Source organism: Equus asinus, chromosome 5 (genome assembly GCF_041296235.1).
Source record: "Equus asinus isolate D_3611 breed Donkey chromosome 5, EquAss-T2T_v2, whole genome shotgun sequence".
Lineage (NCBI taxonomy): Eukaryota > Metazoa > Chordata > Mammalia > Perissodactyla > Equidae > Equus > Equus asinus.
This window is the reverse complement of record NC_091794.1, coordinates 75603504-75620244: the sequence shown is the minus strand read 5'-3', so window position 1 is coordinate 75620244 and position 16741 is coordinate 75603504. Positions and strand designations below refer to the sequence as shown.

The 16741-nt window shown below is 54.7% G+C and overlaps 1 protein-coding gene across 1 annotated transcript in view; it reads right to left on the bottom strand.

Annotated features, from left to right (window-relative positions):
- TRABD2B (TraB domain containing 2B) overlaps window positions 1–11447 on the bottom strand; it is a 218064-nt gene extending 206617 nt beyond the window's left edge. The window contains exons 1-2 of the mRNA XM_014845226.3: window positions 10767–11447; window positions 8199–8759 (exon numbers count right to left, since the gene is read on the bottom strand). Of these exons, the coding sequence (XP_014700712.3) occupies window positions 8199–8759; window positions 10767–10868 (663 nt within the window). The 5' untranslated portion in view covers window positions 10869–11447. The remainder of the gene's footprint in view (window positions 1–8198; window positions 8760–10766) is intronic.
- Between the last annotated feature and the right edge of the window lie 5294 nt (window positions 11448–16741).

The following is a 16741-nucleotide window of genomic DNA, read 5'->3' as shown; positions in this document are numbered from 1 at the left end:
CCCTTCCTACCCTTGTGCCCTTCCTACCCCTGCAGTGAGAAGTCACAGCAAGAAGGCAGCTGTCTGCAAGCCAGGAAGAGAGCTCTCACCAGAACCCAGCCGTGCTGGCCCCCTGACTCGGCCTTCCAGCCTCCAGAGCAGGGGGAAATTGCTGCTGTTGAAGCCACTGGGTCTATGATCGGTTGTTACGGCAGTCGAGCAGACTAAGACGCCCACCAAACCTTTTAAAACACATGCTATTCTGCAATATATACAAATATCGAATCATTACGTTGGACATCTTAAACTAATATAATGTTATGTAAATTATACCTCAACAAAGAAATTAAGAAAAGGAAAAAAAACCCCACAGTGCTAAAAGCCAATGACATCACTGCACCTAAACTCAAACTTCTGAGTTATGACACAGTGGCATCAGCCCAGAGAGGACCACAATCTGGTGATCGTGGATAAAAGTCTGGCTATAAAGGATCGTTTGCTTGAAAAGTCCAGGCTTTTAGAATGACTGCCCTCAGGAACGCCAACCACTGCAGAGGTGTAAGAGTTAGCCAGACGATAAAAACTGGGAAGGGCTCTCAGATGGAGGGAACAGCATAAGGAAATGCATGGAGGCTGACCAAGGATTGTGTGTGGGAGAGAGAACTAGAACAGGTCAGCATCGCTGGAGCCCAAAACCAAAGTAGCAAGTAACGGATAAAATTAAACATTTTTAAATGAAAATAAGGTGGGGTGGATGGGGTGAGTCCAGAGAGGCTCACGTGTGCTCTGGGCAGTAAAGAGAAAAACAGAGGGCTTTGTTTGCAGGTAACAGACGAGGAAGAGAAAACAAGGAAGTGTTCCTGGATGGAGAGAAAGAATCCCACAGGGACGAGGATGTTACAACGGCCTGACCAAATGGGCCAGCAACAGTCCTGAACTCATCTGGGGCCTCAGGTGGGGAGTCCGAGGGCTCTCTGTGAACACAGAGGCAAAGACACAGCCCCTTTCAGCATCCAAGCTGCCAACACCTCAACCACAGAATACACCACAAAGCCTCAACTTCATAACTGGGACACATTCAGTCTCCTTTTGTTGTGAGCCTATTTTGAGCGAGGTTTTGAATCTGGATCTGTTAGGAAAGAAAAGACTGCCTCAGTAATAATTATATATAAAATAAAATATATAAGTGCTGAAAGAATATCATAAAATGCCATACAACACCATGGAGGGAAAGAATATATGTGGCTGGGTCATCAAAGAAAGCTATGGACCAAGTCTTCCCAAGCAGATTAGGTTTAGGAGCATTCTGGGAAGACTTCCTGGAGGAGGCGCAGCTTTGAGTTGAGCCGTGGAAATCTCATAGGATTCAGAAGTAGAAGAGAAAAAGGAAATTCCTGCAGAGGGAGGGGGCCCGGCACAAGCAACAGCGTTTCCAGGCTTGGGGCAACAGCTTTGTGTTCCAGCGGATATACTGCGCAGATTTAAAAGCCTGCGGATCCTGGAGGAGCTGCTCGGAGAGCCGGCTTGGCAGCCACTGAGCAGAGCTGAAGGCTGGGCCACCGGCTGCCTGCGGATTAAGTGGGCGGACAGAGAGCCAGTGATGGGAGATAAAAGGGAGTGAAGTGGATAATATTTAGAAGCAAACTTGAGGGGAGAACGTCAGCAGCCCGCCTGGCAGTTGGCGGCGCTGGTCGCATTCTTCAGTTTCCTCCCTTGGAAAGCTGCATTACCAGGCGACCTCTGCCTGGCTTTGAGAGATGTCCAAATGGGAACTATTAACAAAGGCACGCTCCCATTTTTATCTCCGTCACAAAGCGCTTTGCCGCTCAGCCTGTCTCTCTGGCCTGGGATTGGCTGGCGGGGGTGTTGCGGGAAGGAGATCAATGTGTTTGCGGATGGGGCTTCTTGGAATTCTTGAGAACGAGCCCTTCCAACTCTAAGATTGTAGAAGTCTGTGTCTAGGAGCTGAAAATGCTTCAAAGTGAAGAGGCTAGGATTTCACGACGTGAAGATTCTTCGAGTCCAAAAATGCCTGCGAGCCTAAGGTTCTAAGATTTCACCATTCTTAGATTCCTGAGCCTCCGAGTCCCGGCTGAGGATTCGGAGATTCCGTAAATCTGGAAGACTTCATGCTGTGCGCTTCTGACTCCGAGATGAGAATATTTCGTGACATCTTGGTCACCTCTGGCTTTATGGCCCCACTCTCCTTTGATGGAGGCACCTAAGCCATCCTGTGCATCTGCTTCTGCGTTTGCTCCTGCCCTCTATGTTGGGATAATATATTAAATGCTAAAGGCTGAGTGAACGGGGTCAGAGGCAGTGGGCAGAGCCTGCTGTGCCAGCAGAGGCTCTACGCAAACAGCTCTCTGGGCACAGAAAGGATCTGAGACTACACATGGCTAGGGGTCACTGCTAAGGGGTCCCCCAAGGGACTTCCACACCACGTGACAGACATTTGCTGAACAGCTCCCAACCACAGGGCTGGGTGTGGCAGGCTGCAGAGGCACGGGGTGAAGGTGGCGCCAGAACAAGATCCCCCAGTCCAGGACCTGGAGTTCCACGGTGCAGACTAGGCCAGCCTGTGTCCTGATCCAGAGCTGACGGAGGGGCTCTCATTCCGTGGTCTGAGGTCCTTGGGGGTGCCCAGCTGCCTTGGCGGGCAAGGGGGGAGGGCACACAGATCTGTGCCATAAGTACGGACTCGTACTGTGGACTTGAGGGACCATTGGTCAGTGCTGCTGTGGCTGCCACGGAGGCTCCAGGAGGGCAGGAGGACTCAGGAATGGCCATTCTGGAGGATGGGAAATGAGAGATGGGTTCTGAAAGATGCGAACGAATGATGGAAGAGGAAGCAAGAGCAGGGTCTCCATGTGAAGTGTGGGAACCAGGACACAGGAGGGACTAGCGTCCAGATGCTCCATGCCTTGGCTTCCACAGCTGTCAAAAAGGAGTAATAACATCACTCTCCCCGGCTGGGGAGTGAACCCTCTGCAGGATGACACCAGGCAGTTCCCAGGTCCCTGCTCCCAGCACTGTGCCGACACATGGTGCTCTGGCTGAATGGGAGGAAGCCAGTGAGAGAGGGGAGTCCTGATGGAGGAGAGGCTTCAGGGCTGGGCAGGTGGCCAGCGGACCGTGCCGCGACAGGCTATGGCTCTCTCTGCTAGGCAGACTGGCAGCGTGAGGCAGCAGGATCACCCACCGGAACCAGCAGGCTTCCAGACAAGGAGGTATGAGCAGCAGCCCGCCAGAGACAAGCCTGCAGCCCCTCCCAATGCCGAGAACTCAGGCTCAAAAAATCTCAAAATCTCGGGGTGGCCCAGTGCCTCCAAGATGCGGGGGCTAAGCATGGGCACCTCAGACGTCAAAACTGAACTGGCCCTGAAAATCGTCTAGCCCACACTCCCAGGGGAGAGCGGGGGCAACCGAGGCCCAGAGAGGGAAAGGACTAGCCCAGAGTTATAGGCAAGGTGGGAATGGGGTCAGGGCTCGAGTCTGCTTTGTATTTGAACTAGCCACTTGGTGATTTCCACATTTTGCGTCCGTGTCGGAAGGCGAGGAACTATCAGAGTTCCAGGAAGGGGCTCTTCACTGTGGCTTAGGCCTCTCTCTTCATTCATTCATTCATTCATTCATTCAACAGGGCTGGATGGCAGGAGGAGGGGAAGCAGGGATGGTCATATCAGGGTTTCCGGCCATTCATTCATTCACTTATTGAGCACCTAATAATATGTTCTCAGGGGTAGACACAGGAGCTCTGACTACAAACCACAGAGACCCTTCTCCACTCAGTCGTGCCTTCCGAGCTGGTGTTGGGGGTGCTGTCTTCACAATGGTCCGTGGGAAGCTGGGGATGCCCTCGTGAACTCCCATCTTCGAATCACCTTCAGATCCAATTTATAAGCCAGGGAGAAAATCTGTCTCAGCACTTTTCATTTACCTCTCTCTAACGTGTTTAATTATTTTGGCAAGACATGATGGTCTCCTTCCACTCCACCACACACACACGTCACCAGATAATGCCATCTCACTATAAAAACGAAAACCAGCTCATCTCTCAGAAGCCTGAAAAGCATGGCCTGTGGCATCAGACACATCCGAGTTTGAACCCTGAGTCTGCCTGGCCTGGCTATGTAACCCCAGCCAAACGACTCAACCTTTGTAAGCCTCACTTTGTTGTCTGTTAAAGAGACATGATGCTACGCCTGGTCGGCCCTCCGTGAGGACTAGAGATGAGGTACTTCCAGGGTCTACTGCAGCACCCTGCACAGAGACAGAGCTCAGAAATGACAACTGTGTGGTTTCCAACTCCCTGGCGGGGGGGCTGTAGAATTTTACAAACGTTTTGGACAGGCTTGGCGGCCAGGCCGGCGTGTGCAGGCTCCTCAGTGGATGGGGAACATCAGCATGTTTGTTAAAAGACAGCGCAGTGCAGAATGGCAGGGTCCTCGTTTCCTCGGAGAACCACATACTTAGAGGGCCTCTGGTCCGGTGCCTCCACTGGCCTGAGGGGGGAGGGCAGGGCCCCGAGAGGGAGAAGGTCTCCTAATCAGCCCCACAAGTCAGTGGCAGCTGGTACCAGTCCCTGCAGGCGGCCGACAGAGCTGATCGAAATCTGCAGGTCCCAAGAATGTCACAAGATCTGGACTCGAGGCTCAGACATCCCCAGGCTCCTGAGGGCAGGGGCCGCCACCACCCCTTATGACTCTAGCTTTACCTTGTTCACAAAGGGTGGGCAGTGGGTGTGGCTGCTGGGAGAAGGTGCCAGCAGGGCAAGATGAGACATTCCATGTGGCCTTCCTCTCTCCCTGTCCTGGAGCCACCCGGACTTCCAGACACAGGACCTCCATCTAGGTACCCTCTCAAAAACCTCCCACAGGTGTCTCCTCGTGTCCTCATATAACCAGCCCCATCGCAAACGGCTAGTCACTACTGCCCCACTTGACAGATGGGAACACCAAAGTCAGATACAAGTCATTGGCTTTAGAGCCAGACCTGGGACCTAGAAACAAGCTGGAACCCTAAGTCTCCTCTCTCCCAGCCCACCATGCTGAGCTGTCTGGAACACAGCAGGGAGCTCTTCAGAGGACCCGCCTTCACCATGCCCAATCCAGGCCACAGCCAAAGGAAATCATTTCTCTCTAAGTATAAATTCTCCAAGAAATAATATTTCTAAGCCCTCAAGTGCTAAAGGGGAGAAAGAAACAGAAGAAAGGACTGAAGGAAGACATGAATTACCTAGACGGGGGAAATCTCGAGGGTGAGCATGGCGGGGCAGGAAGGGTGCACCATTTATTGAGCGTCAGGCTGACTGGCTCTGTTCCTTATTAGCCATGTGACCTCGGGCAAGTCATCCAGTCTTTCTGAGTGCCCACCTTAGACAGCCATCAGGTTGTGAGAATCCAACAGAATGGAAAAGCACTTGAAGCCTCCTGCATGGTGCCTAGCATGTGGAATTGATTATAACCGCCCCAGGGAACATCAGCGCCGGAAGGGGCTCAAGGGAGGACCTAATCCCGTGTCTCATTTCACAGATGGGAAAAACAAGGCCCAGAGAGGGAAACTGACTCGCCCAAGGTCACATAGCAAACTCACGGTGACGTCGGGTCTCACACTCTCAGCTTATATTGAAATCGGAGACCAGGCCCAAGAAGCCTGAGCTTCCAAAGTGTGCAAAGGCGAAAGAAACTTTTTCAGTGGTTCCTCCAGCCCGTGGAGTCCTCAAACGTAAGCTTTCTTTCTCCACTTAGCAAGGAAAAACATGGTATTTCTGCTCAGAAGAAAACGTAAAAATCTGAGAAATACTAAAATTAAAACTAAAGTGCCAGGTCTTAACAAAAAGGCACTCTCATTTAAGACTTCTTTTTCCCGCCTTCCTCTCTCGTTGCACGCCAGCCCCCCCCCCAAATATTTTGCAATAACAGTAATGCTGAGAGGAAAGAAAAAATAAAAATCTGATGCACTTAACAGATATTTCGGTACAATAATGCATCACAGATGTTCATATCAAACCGTGCACGCGCGCATATAATTTTACTGAGAAGGCTGCTGCATTTCTGACTTTGGGGTTGGGGATCCCTAACAACCCCATCTGCCCGGACTCTAAAACTCCTCTCTTTCCAGTTCGCCCACAGCTGCCCACGGGGATGGAAGAGAGATTTCATCACCTCACTCCAAAATGATAACAGGACAAATTGGCGGGGTCGGACGCTCTGGCAGGTGGTGAAGGCTGTGCAGATTAGGCAACCAAGAGGAGTCCTGTTTTCCTTTGTTCAGGACGCGCTTCCTGCAGCCCTCTGGAGGAGCTGGACCCAAGAACAATTTTCAGAGCGGGCCCAGGCTGGTGATGGGGTGGGCGCGTTTTTGAACCCAGAGATTTGAGTCTGTTTGATCTTCAAACACGGGCTTTGGAGACTGTCAGCGGGCTCCTTGCGGGCCGATGAATGGCTCTCAGGAACTTTTCCTCAAACATAACCTCACACACTTTCCAGCAAATGTTTTCAACCTACCAAAGCCGTCATTTAGTTGAACAGCAGTGTTTCCAGACCCCGAAGAAAGATAGTTTTGTTGTTTTAAGAGAGACAGATTAAAACCAGGGGCTCTTTCCCCAGAGGGCCTGTGTGCTCCCCTTAGCTCTGTCGGATTCCTCCGTGGTTGGTACAAAGAGGATGTTGAGAGGGACGATGGGTCCCTTACCTCCCCAGCCTAAAAAAGACATCGAGGCCAGACCTGAACAGAGAGGCCTCCCACAAACCTGCCTGCAAAATGAGATGGGCGGTGAGCGCTGGGGAACCCAGCACAGATGCTATCGGCTCCAGAGGCTGGCAAGGGAAAAGTCACTTCAGAGGGAGAAAGCCGGTATGTTCAGAGGAATCAGCGCTGGGCCAGAGAATGCACAGGATTTTCCCCTGTGGAGAAGGAGTCAGGCATAGGCAGAACCCTGCGGGGCGTGACTAACTGCCCCAATATTCCTGCCACCGGAGCCCTCTGGGTAAGGACTCCACAATTATGGGAGAGCCAGCAGGAGAACCGACAAACCCGCCTTTCATTTGGCCGGCAAATCAGTCTGGCTTCTTACCTCCCCAGGGACAATATTGCATTTCCCCTGGAAAAACAAAGGCCAGAGATCTCGGAAAGGGGATCAGTTTCTGCCGCTGTTTCCCTGGTGAAGAGCTTGCAACATCTTGGGAGAGCCAGCAGGTCTGGTCCCAGCGGTAGAGTTTCTAGCCCAGCCAACTTATGGGGCCGTTTCCTTAATGGAGGAGCACATCTCGGGGACCATGCCTCACTCGGGGCATCGGGCCGAGTCCCGTCTCGGGGCCTCCTTGCAGGAGCCACCAGCCCTGATGCGGAGCCCCCATCCCGGGACTGACAGCCCGTTCTCAAGGCACAGATGTGAACTCATTGTTCCCAGGGCCTCGGAATTGGGTTTGGGGCCAGTGAGTTGTGAGTGACCTCTGCCCATGGAGACAGGGCTTTTAATGACATTTTGCTGGATCAGGTCTCTGGCAGCCAGACTTTAAACCTCCGGAGCTCCTCCCATCTCCCTGCCCCCACTCCTGAGGTTCAGAAATCAGAACTGTCAACCTTTAAGTGAACACATTTCTCTGAAATTATTAACCCCAAACGATCCTTGCTGACTTTCTCGCAGCCTAGAGAGGCAGTCCGAGGGTCGCCTGGAGCTTTGCAAGGGCCTGGGAAATTTGGCAGTGCTTAACCTCAAACAGCACCCCAGGGCTACCAGACGCCAGGCCCACTACACCTCCCTGCCTGCGGGCCCCAGGACGCACATCCCACATCCCCCATTGTGCATCCTCCGTACAGACACCAGCCCGAGGACCGCCTCCAGCTCTTGAGACCCCAGGGCCTCGGGACCAGCTCTTGAGACCCCAGGGCCTCGGGAAGCGGGACACAAACTCGCAACTCCCTCTTTTGTTTTCCATCACTCTGATGCTCCCAGGGAAATTCTTTCTGCTCAGGCAAGCACGGCAGGTGGGAGTGTATATTCCCAAGAGGTAAGCTCATGGGGATAGAAACAAACGCTCAAACTCTTACCTCCAATTCTAGCATACACCAGTTAGCCCTCGGACCACCACAAAAGCAGCCAGAACTGCCGCCCAGCCCTAAAGACCCTCTCCTTGCGGGGAAGGACAGGGCTCTGGCTGCCGAAGGAGGAAGGCAATCGGACGAGGACAGAGGCGCACAGCGGCTGAGCCTACCTGGGAGAAGTTGAGCCCGTTGAGTGGATGGCACTGCTCCTCCACCCGCTCCACGGCCCCGGTGCTCTTCCTCATCTTCTCGGCCTGCTGGGCCAGGTAGAGGTCCAGCACGGGCACGCCTCGGGAGCGCACGTCGGTCTCCGTGAGCGAGTTCACCATGAGCATCACCCACACGGGCCTCTTGCGCTCCCAGTTGCCCGCGATGGCGTTGAATAGGTAGTCGGCGTACAGCCCCTTACCCCGCTGCGCGGGCGTCATCCATGAGGGCATCATCAGCTTCACGTAGTCCAGGTGGCGCTTCAGGCGCCAGTAGAGCTCGCGGGGCAGCACGTCCTGCAGGTTCTCCCCGTGCGGCAGCAGCTGGCAGCTGGCCAGCGCCGAGATGGTGTAGGGGTCCGTCAGGTCCAGCTCGAAGTAGACGCGGGCGCTGGCCTGGAAAGCCGCCTTGGAGTTGTCAGGGATGAAGTCCCAGACGCGGGTGTAGGGGACGTGGATGGTGCCAAACAGGTAGGCTGGCGGGTCGCGCCTAATAGTCCACAGGAAGGAGTTCAGGTCCCTCTGCTGCAGCAAAAGACAAGAAGGAAGGCAGTGAGGCTGAAGGCAGCAGAGTAAACCAGGGATGGCACAGAGGAAGAGGGGATGGAAGACAGAGACCTGCGCGGGGCCACGGGAAAGAGAAAGGGCTTTGAAAGCTGCAAGACCCACGTTCAAATCCTGGCTTTGCCCTATCTTCACTGTACGATCTTAAGCACATTGTTACACTTCCTACAGACTCAATTTCCCCACCTGTACAATGGGGGGTGAGAGCCACTACCTCACGGGTTGTTGGGAGGTTGAAAAGACACAATGTACGTATATCAGCCCTAAGAGTAGCGCCAGGCACAGAGGAAGGAGGCAGCGAAGGAAGCCAGGGACTGCCACACCACCTGAGAACATTCATGCCTGGCCAAGCCAAACCTTCACCCGTGGTGTTTCACGGGGAGGGTGGGGAGAAGGGGACCAAGAGTCCTGCTCTGGCAAGAAGAGAGGAAGTCATATAACTTTTAAACCCGACCATGAGAAGATCCGTGCCAAGAGCGGTTCGAAAGCAGAACGCCTATTAAAAATAGCACGCCTATTGAAACAGCTACTTCCCATTCATCAGGGGGATACAGTTTTCTTTTTGGAGGGCAGGTCTGGGGTGTCAGCTACTCTGCTCCACCGGCTGAAACCGCAGATGAGAAAGTGCTTTAGGACCTGCAGCCTAAGGGGAGTCTCAAGGCCCTGGTTTGGGAGGGGAAGATTCCACGGAATTAGTCCCAAGGAACGCACATACTCCGGGTGCTTTCCTGGCTCCCCCCTAGAAAGGTGTGCTTGCTCTCCAACCCCAATTCTCTTCATCTTCTATGACCTAAGCTCTGATGGGGGGGCAGTGTAGGGGCAGAGGAGGGGCACCGAGACAGGGGTCACTTCTCCAGATCCGTTTAGGGCCAGGAGTTAAGGGGCTATGAGAAAGGGACCATCATTTCTCTCAGGCAAAGTCATCTTCCATCCAGAAAAACCCCTGGACTGCCCAGTGACCACCTGCAAGCTTTGGGTCAACTTGTAAAATTTTCCTGCTTGATTCTAGCAGGAATGAAAAGTAAGTGTGGGGGTGGGTGGAGGTAACAGCACCTTACTTCACTAACAACTAAACATTGTGGATCCCAGCATACTGGGGACAGACTAGTTCTGAGTGCCGGCTGGCCCCAGCTCCCTGACTCGCACAAGTTGGGAGTCCCGAGTGCACCTTGCCCTGCTGACTGGGCAGTGAGGCAGGACCCTCCAAAAACGTTTTCCACTCCCCTGGCCTCCAATTCAGGGTTATTCTCAAGCATTAATTTATACTTGGAGGGAGGGATTCTGGGGGAAATCAAGGCACTCCCTGGTTCGGAAGAAAAATTAGGAGAACCAGTAAATACTCAACCCCCGAGGAACTGTGAGGCCAGCAAGCCCCGGCACTTCCTTTCGTGTCCTCTGGAATCTGCCCCCTCTTGGCGAAATGGGGGCACTTGGGAGAGCGGGTGCTGGGGCCCGGGCTGAAGAAGAGGAGGGAAGTGGGGACGAACCTCGGGGAGAAAGTTTGCTTCAGGTCCGAGGGGGAGGGCAGGGGAGTGCGGGGCGCCTGCGAGCGTGCAGAGGGTGAACCAGAGGAAGGGTCTGAGGGAGGCAGAGGAGAAGGGCGAGGAAGGACAGGAACAGTCAGGAGAGGGCAGAGGGAAACAGAGAGGTGAAGACAGGAAGAAAGTAAAAACGAAGTGAGCCAAAGAGGGCACAGAGAGGACACGTCCACGCAGGACGCCGAGCCGAGGAGAGCCGAGAGCGCCGGCCGGCGTGGGGGCAGGAGCGGCGGGGGTCGCCCACCCTGCTCCCGGCGCGAGCCGGCGCCCAGCAGCAGAAGCCAGGGAAGGCGCCCGTGGAGCGCCCGGCGGGCGGAGGTGGCGCAGATGGGCAGAGGTGGGCGCGGAAGGCAGGACCCCAAACCCACGGTCCCCGCGGGGCTGGAGTGCCCGGGCGGCCGAGAGAGGGGCTGGGCAGGCGCTCGCTCACCGATCCGGGCGGCCGGCACTGTCCTCCGTCCGGGGGCTGCGGGCGGGCGCGGGCGGTGGCGAGGAGGGCAGCGAGCAGCGGCCCCGCCAGGGCGGCGTGCATCCTGCCGGGGCCCGCGGGGCGCGGGGGACCCTCCTGGGCGGCGCCCCCTCAGCGGGGCGAGGAGCCCCCAGCTGAGCACGGAGGTTCCTCGGGAGCGCCGGGCTCCAGCCGCGGGATGCTGGGAGCCCTCTGGGGCGTGGCTGGATGTCCCTGCCAAACCTGGGGGTCCCTCTGGGGCGGGGCTCCGTCTGTTGGAAGAGGGGGGTCCCTCTGGGGCGGGGCCCCCTCACCAGGGCGCGCAGCTCCTTTGGCCGAGCCCCGGGGTTCTGAGAGCGCGCGTCCCGGGGCGCGCTGAGGTCCCGGAGCTGCGTCTCGGTCCAGGGGCGCGCGGGGTTCCCGGGGCAGTACCGGGATTCCCGGTCGCACGGGGATCTCGGGGTTATGCTGGGGACCTGGGGCGCGCAAGGGTCCCAGGGGTGCGTGGCGCTCCAGGGGGCGCGCGGTGGGACAAGTGCGGCGGCGGGCGCGGCAGGGGCGGGGGTCGGGTCTGGGGCGCCCGGCTGCCCCTGAGCCGGGCTCAGAGGGGCGGCGGGCGGCCGCGCGGCCGCTGCCCGGGCTCCGCCATGCTGCTCCGCGGCCGGGAGGGAGGGAGAGAGGAGGGCGGGAGAGCGGCGCGGAGCCGGGCCGGGCGGGGGGCTGGGGCCGCCGGGGCGGGGGGAGGGGAGGACCCGGCGCGGGGGGCGGGAGGCCGGGGCCGCGCCGGGCCGCGCCGGGCCGGGCCGGGCCGCAGGGAGTCGGGGCGAGCTCCGCGCCCGGGCGCGGCGAGGCGGGGTCTGATGGGCATGGCAGGCGCTCGCTCCTCGCTCAATCGCTCGCTCGCTCCCTCACACACGCGCGGAGGGAGGCGAAGCCCGCAGCAGCCACTTCCCAACTTTCCAAACTTCCCAGCGCAACTTTTTCCTCTCCTCCCCTGCCCGCGCCTCCTCCTCCACCAGCCCTCCCCCTTCCCCTCACCAGCTCCCCGCCGGCCCGGAGCTTCCGCGCGCGGCCGCCAGAGGGCGCCCAGGCCGAGGCCCCGCTCGGCCAACCTCTGTCCGCTCTGCGGTGGACGCGGACTGGCAGGGCAGCGACAAATTTGGGGACAGGGACCAACCTCGCCCAATGCATCTGATGTGCAGGTCCTGGCGGGAGTGAACAGCGAGAGGGTCAGGAGAGGGCAGGCACTCCCAGACTGGCTGGGAAGACAGCACCCAAAAGAATCCAGGGAAGCTGGTATTTACAACTTTGTATCACGCACTGTTCTGATACTGGCGTGTGCTTAGTAGGTGTCCTGCCAACACTAGTTGAATTAAAACAAAACAACAAAATTACCTTCTTCAAAATTCCTTGGAACTTTCCATTTAAACAGTCCTCTCCCATCAAGCTCCTTGGACCCACACAGGACCCCTGGGAGGGGCCCTGGCAGGGTGAGGATTTATAGTCGTCCCTTGGACCATGAGAATTGAAAGAGTCCTTGAAATCAGCCTCCTTATGTTCCTGAGAGGCAAACGAAACTTAGAGAAGGCCGAGGGGCAAGGCCCACACTTCTGGATCGTTTCCAGCAAATGGGGAAACTGAGTCGCAAGCACCACTGCTTAGTTCAGTTAAAGGGGAGTTCACTGACTCTTCCTATCCTGACCACGGAGACTGAACTGTGAATTGGGTGGACTTGTCAGGAGTCCACAGCCTGGAGAGGAAGATAGACAGGGACAGACATGCAAGGAGGTGACTCAAACACAGGTGAGTGCCGGGAGAGACAGGAGCACCAAGCCACGGGAACAGAGAGGAGAGGCTCCTAACGACCAGGAGGCTCAGGGAAGACTCCTGGGAGTGGTCTTGAAGGGTCAGTCACTGGTTGCCGAGTGGAAGAGGTGCACAATTCTTCCAGACGGGGGAAGAGCATGTGCCGAGGCGCAGAGGTGGGAGAGCACAGGGGCCTGCAAGTGGTTAGGCGTGCCTCGAACAGAACGGAACACCATGGTAGGAGCGGAGGGTGTGTCTCCTGGCCAGGCTGGAGAGCTTGAACTTTTCTGTACTAGGTGATGGGGAGTCGTTGCCAAATTTGAAGTCGAGCGTGGCTGGAGCAGATTTGTGCTTTTAGGAGGCAGGGATTGGAGGGGGCAGGTTGGAGGAAGGGAGACCAGTGGGGAGTGTAACTGCCAGCCCAGTGCTCTTCCCACCCCCCCCCCACCTCCCTACCTCCAGGAACGAGACTGGGCAGCTGGAGGGTGGCCACCAGAGAAGGTTGGAGAGGAAGACCAGCAGGGCAGGAGGGGCAGAAAGGCTTCCAGGCACAAGATCCAGGTTTTGAGGAGAAACACAGAAAGGAGGCAAGTTGAACCTGGCAAGCTGAACCACAGGAGGTTGCCATTTTTGTAAATCAAAAGCGAATAGATGTTGGCAATTTCATATGGTCCAACCTACTAGGTATCCAGAGCAACTTCAGTCTCTTTGCCATGCACACATCTGGTGACAGATGCAGACTGGGCCAGGGTGCCCAGACAGTGTGAGAGAACAGTGGGCTCCATGTTTCCCACACACAGAGCTCTGAGAGCTGCTGCTGTGACAAAAGAGAAGTCCTTCAAAGAGATTTGACTACCACGGCTCCAAAACGCCCCACAGAGCCACCACTCCACTCGGTAAGGAGGAGGCGAGACAGCTGGAAGTTAGAAGAGGACTAATTCCCCCGAGAGGGAGGGGAATTGGAAGAGACGAGGCAGACAGTAGACAAGAAAGGACCTGATCAAGTTAAAAATTGATCCGTATAATTAAAGTGATGGTACACGTCAATATATGTGTGTGATTTTTTAAATGTTCCAGGTTGTTTTCCCTAAAATTGTGAAAGTTTTGTTGGCTAATTGTCATGAGTACCCACTATGATTTTCTCCTCCATGGCCCTATCCTATGGTTGTGTGACCAAAGCTCAAATAACCTCTCTGTGCCTCTCTTTCTTCATCCAGCTTCCCGTCCTCCCTATTTTTCTGAGTCAATGTGAGCAATAATGCTTTAGGATCTCCACTGGTACTGTTACTGATATTGTTAATGAGATGCAAGAACAAACAGGTTTTTCCACCCAAGAGAATTGAAAACAAATGTCCACACAAAATCTTATTGATAGCAGCATTATTCAAAGTGGCTAAGAGGAAAAAAAAACAACCCAAATGTTCATCAACTGATGCATATATAAAATGTGGTTTATATTATGATGGAATATTACTTAGCCATAAAAAAGGAATGGAGTACCTATACATGCTACCATATGGATCAATCTTGAAAACATTATGCTAAATAAGAGAAGTCAGTCACAAGAGGACACATATAACATGCTTCCATTTATATGAAATGTCCAGAATCAGCAAATATATAGAGGCAGAGAGTAGATTAGTGTTTCTTTACGGCTAGGAGGAATGGGGAGGTTGGGGGACCATAGCTGAAGGACACCGGGTTTCTTTGGGGAGTAATGAAAATATTCTAAAGTGTGGTGATGGTTGCACAACTCTGTAAATATATTAAAAACCATCAAATTGTACACTTTAAATGGGTGAATTGTATGGGATGCAAATTCTATTTTCATAAAGCTATTACCAAAAAAAAACCAACAAAGTTGGGACCTCAGGAGGGAGCCCTCTCCAAGAACAAGGGTCCTCGTGTTCTTGAACAGTTTTTCCATGCTCCTTGTGGTGAGGGAAGCCCTGGATGACGGCTCTGAAGTCCTAGAGATTCATTGTGCTTCTGCCGACGTCTCAGTGGGTGGCTTTGGGTAGATCCATGTCCCTATCGTCAGTGAGGACAAGCTGGTGGAGCAGACAACCTTTAAAGCTCTTCTGTATCCAACACTAGAGTTCCCAGTTCCGGGGCCACCGCCCGCCCAGGGGCCTTCAGGCAGGACGGGAAGGGGCACAGGGCTCAGACAGCAGCGGCCAACTCAGGCGCCTGCCTCCCCTCCCGGGGTGCATCCGGCCTGCTTTCCTTTTATTGGATTTTAATGAAGTTGTTCAATCAGATGGGTACCAGGAATCTGTAGGCCGGAACAGCCCGGGCAGGACAGAGGCCTTGTAGCGTAACTAAACCAACAAAGCTTGCCTCTTGAGCGGATCCGGGAGCCCCGGGTCCTGCCAAACGGCATCTCTGGGGGAGGGAGGTGAGGGGCTCGCCTGCTCTGCCGCCCCAAAGGAGAAGCTTCGCTCTGGGCCTGAGGGCTGCCCTCTTGGCTAGCCATTGCCTGGGCGATTGCCACACTGGTGTTTTCAAGTGGACCTGGCCTGGCCCGACTTCCAGCCCCAATTCCTATCCCAGTGTGCCCGACGGCTCCGTCCTCTCCTTCCCAGCGTTAGCCTGTTGGAAGCTAATCCTTGGCGATTGAAGGACAGATTGCCTTGGGGGCTGGGAGAGGAGGGAAGAAGATTCTAGGACCACGCAGAGGTCAGCAGTGCTTAAGACAGTCTAGAGTGATGGAAAAAAACAGAAAAAAGGGCAGACGCTGAGATGATTCAGAAAAGGGCATTCCCTCACGGCATGGGGAAATAAACACACGATCATTGAAGCACAATAAAGGATTAGAATTGCCATACAAGCTGGCATTCATTAAAAACAAAAAACTCTACTGTGGTCCAGCCCAGCAAGGGAGTGGAGGGCACAAAGAAATCAGCCGAGGATTTTATTTTGTTTTGTTTTTTGGTGAGGACGATTGGCCCTGAGCTAACATCTGCGCCAATCTTCTTCTTTTTGCCTTAGGAAGATTATCCCTGAACTCACATCTGTGCCAGTCTTCCTCTCTTTTGTATGTGGGACACCACTGCAGCATGGCTTGATGAGTGTTGCATAGGTCCATGTCTGGGATCCAAACCCAAGAACACTAGGCTGCCAAAGCAGTATGCACAAATTTAACCACTACACCTCTGGGTCAGCCCCCAGCCCGGGGTTTTGTCCTCAGGGAGCTTGCAGACCAGTGAGGGAGAAGAGATGCAAACAAATAGGGTGCTTTAGAAACAAATAGAGGGAGGACAAGGAGGAGCAACGTTTGGAGAGAAGAAAGTCAGACTTGGGAGAGAGGAGATCAACAAAGTTCTTTGCCCAAGAGGTGATGTTTGAGTTGATCTCTAAGGATAAGCAGGATTTGGACAGGGAGGATGAGGAAAGGAAGGTCATTTCAGACAGTGGGGGTGAGCATGTGCAAAGGCGTGGAAGTGTGTTTGGCGTTGGGGGCGGGAGATTGTAAACCATGACGGGGGAGAGCTAGAATGTGAAGGTGGTGCAGGGAGCGAGGCCAGACTGCCTGTGGCTTGTGAACACACACGTGCACACACACACAAACACATGCATGCAATCACTGGAGGCACCTTCGCACCACATATGGCACGTCCTGAGCTGTCTCTCCCAATGTGATTAGGACAGTGGCATGATTGCCACGTAGCAGACTTCGACCTTTCCCTTTAGCCCCGGCTGTGCCAGGCTCTATTCCTCTCTCTGGGATTCGATAGAAGGATGGAAAGGGAAAGAAGAAATGTGATGCTTGAAACGAAATCCCCATCGAGCTGACCACTAAATAGCACTTAGACCCCGAGTGTACACACAGCTGCTTTATGTAATGAAGGCTGCGGACCATGATCCTGGATATGAAATAAGAAACCACATATAACGCTTTACACTGCTGTGCAATTAGCACGGATCTGTGCGTGAGCGAGCCAACCAGGGCAAGGGAAGGGGGGCTCGGGCCTCTGCACAGCGAGCCGTGGAGGAAAGAGCACGTGCTGTGGGGCCAGGGAGACGGGAGTTGGAATCCTTGCTCCCCGGCTTTGTAGCCCTAAGATCTTGGGCAACTTATTTAAACTCCGTGAGCTTTCAATTTCGTGTCTGTCAATAGGAGTAAAAGTATATGCCTTGTAGCAAATGCT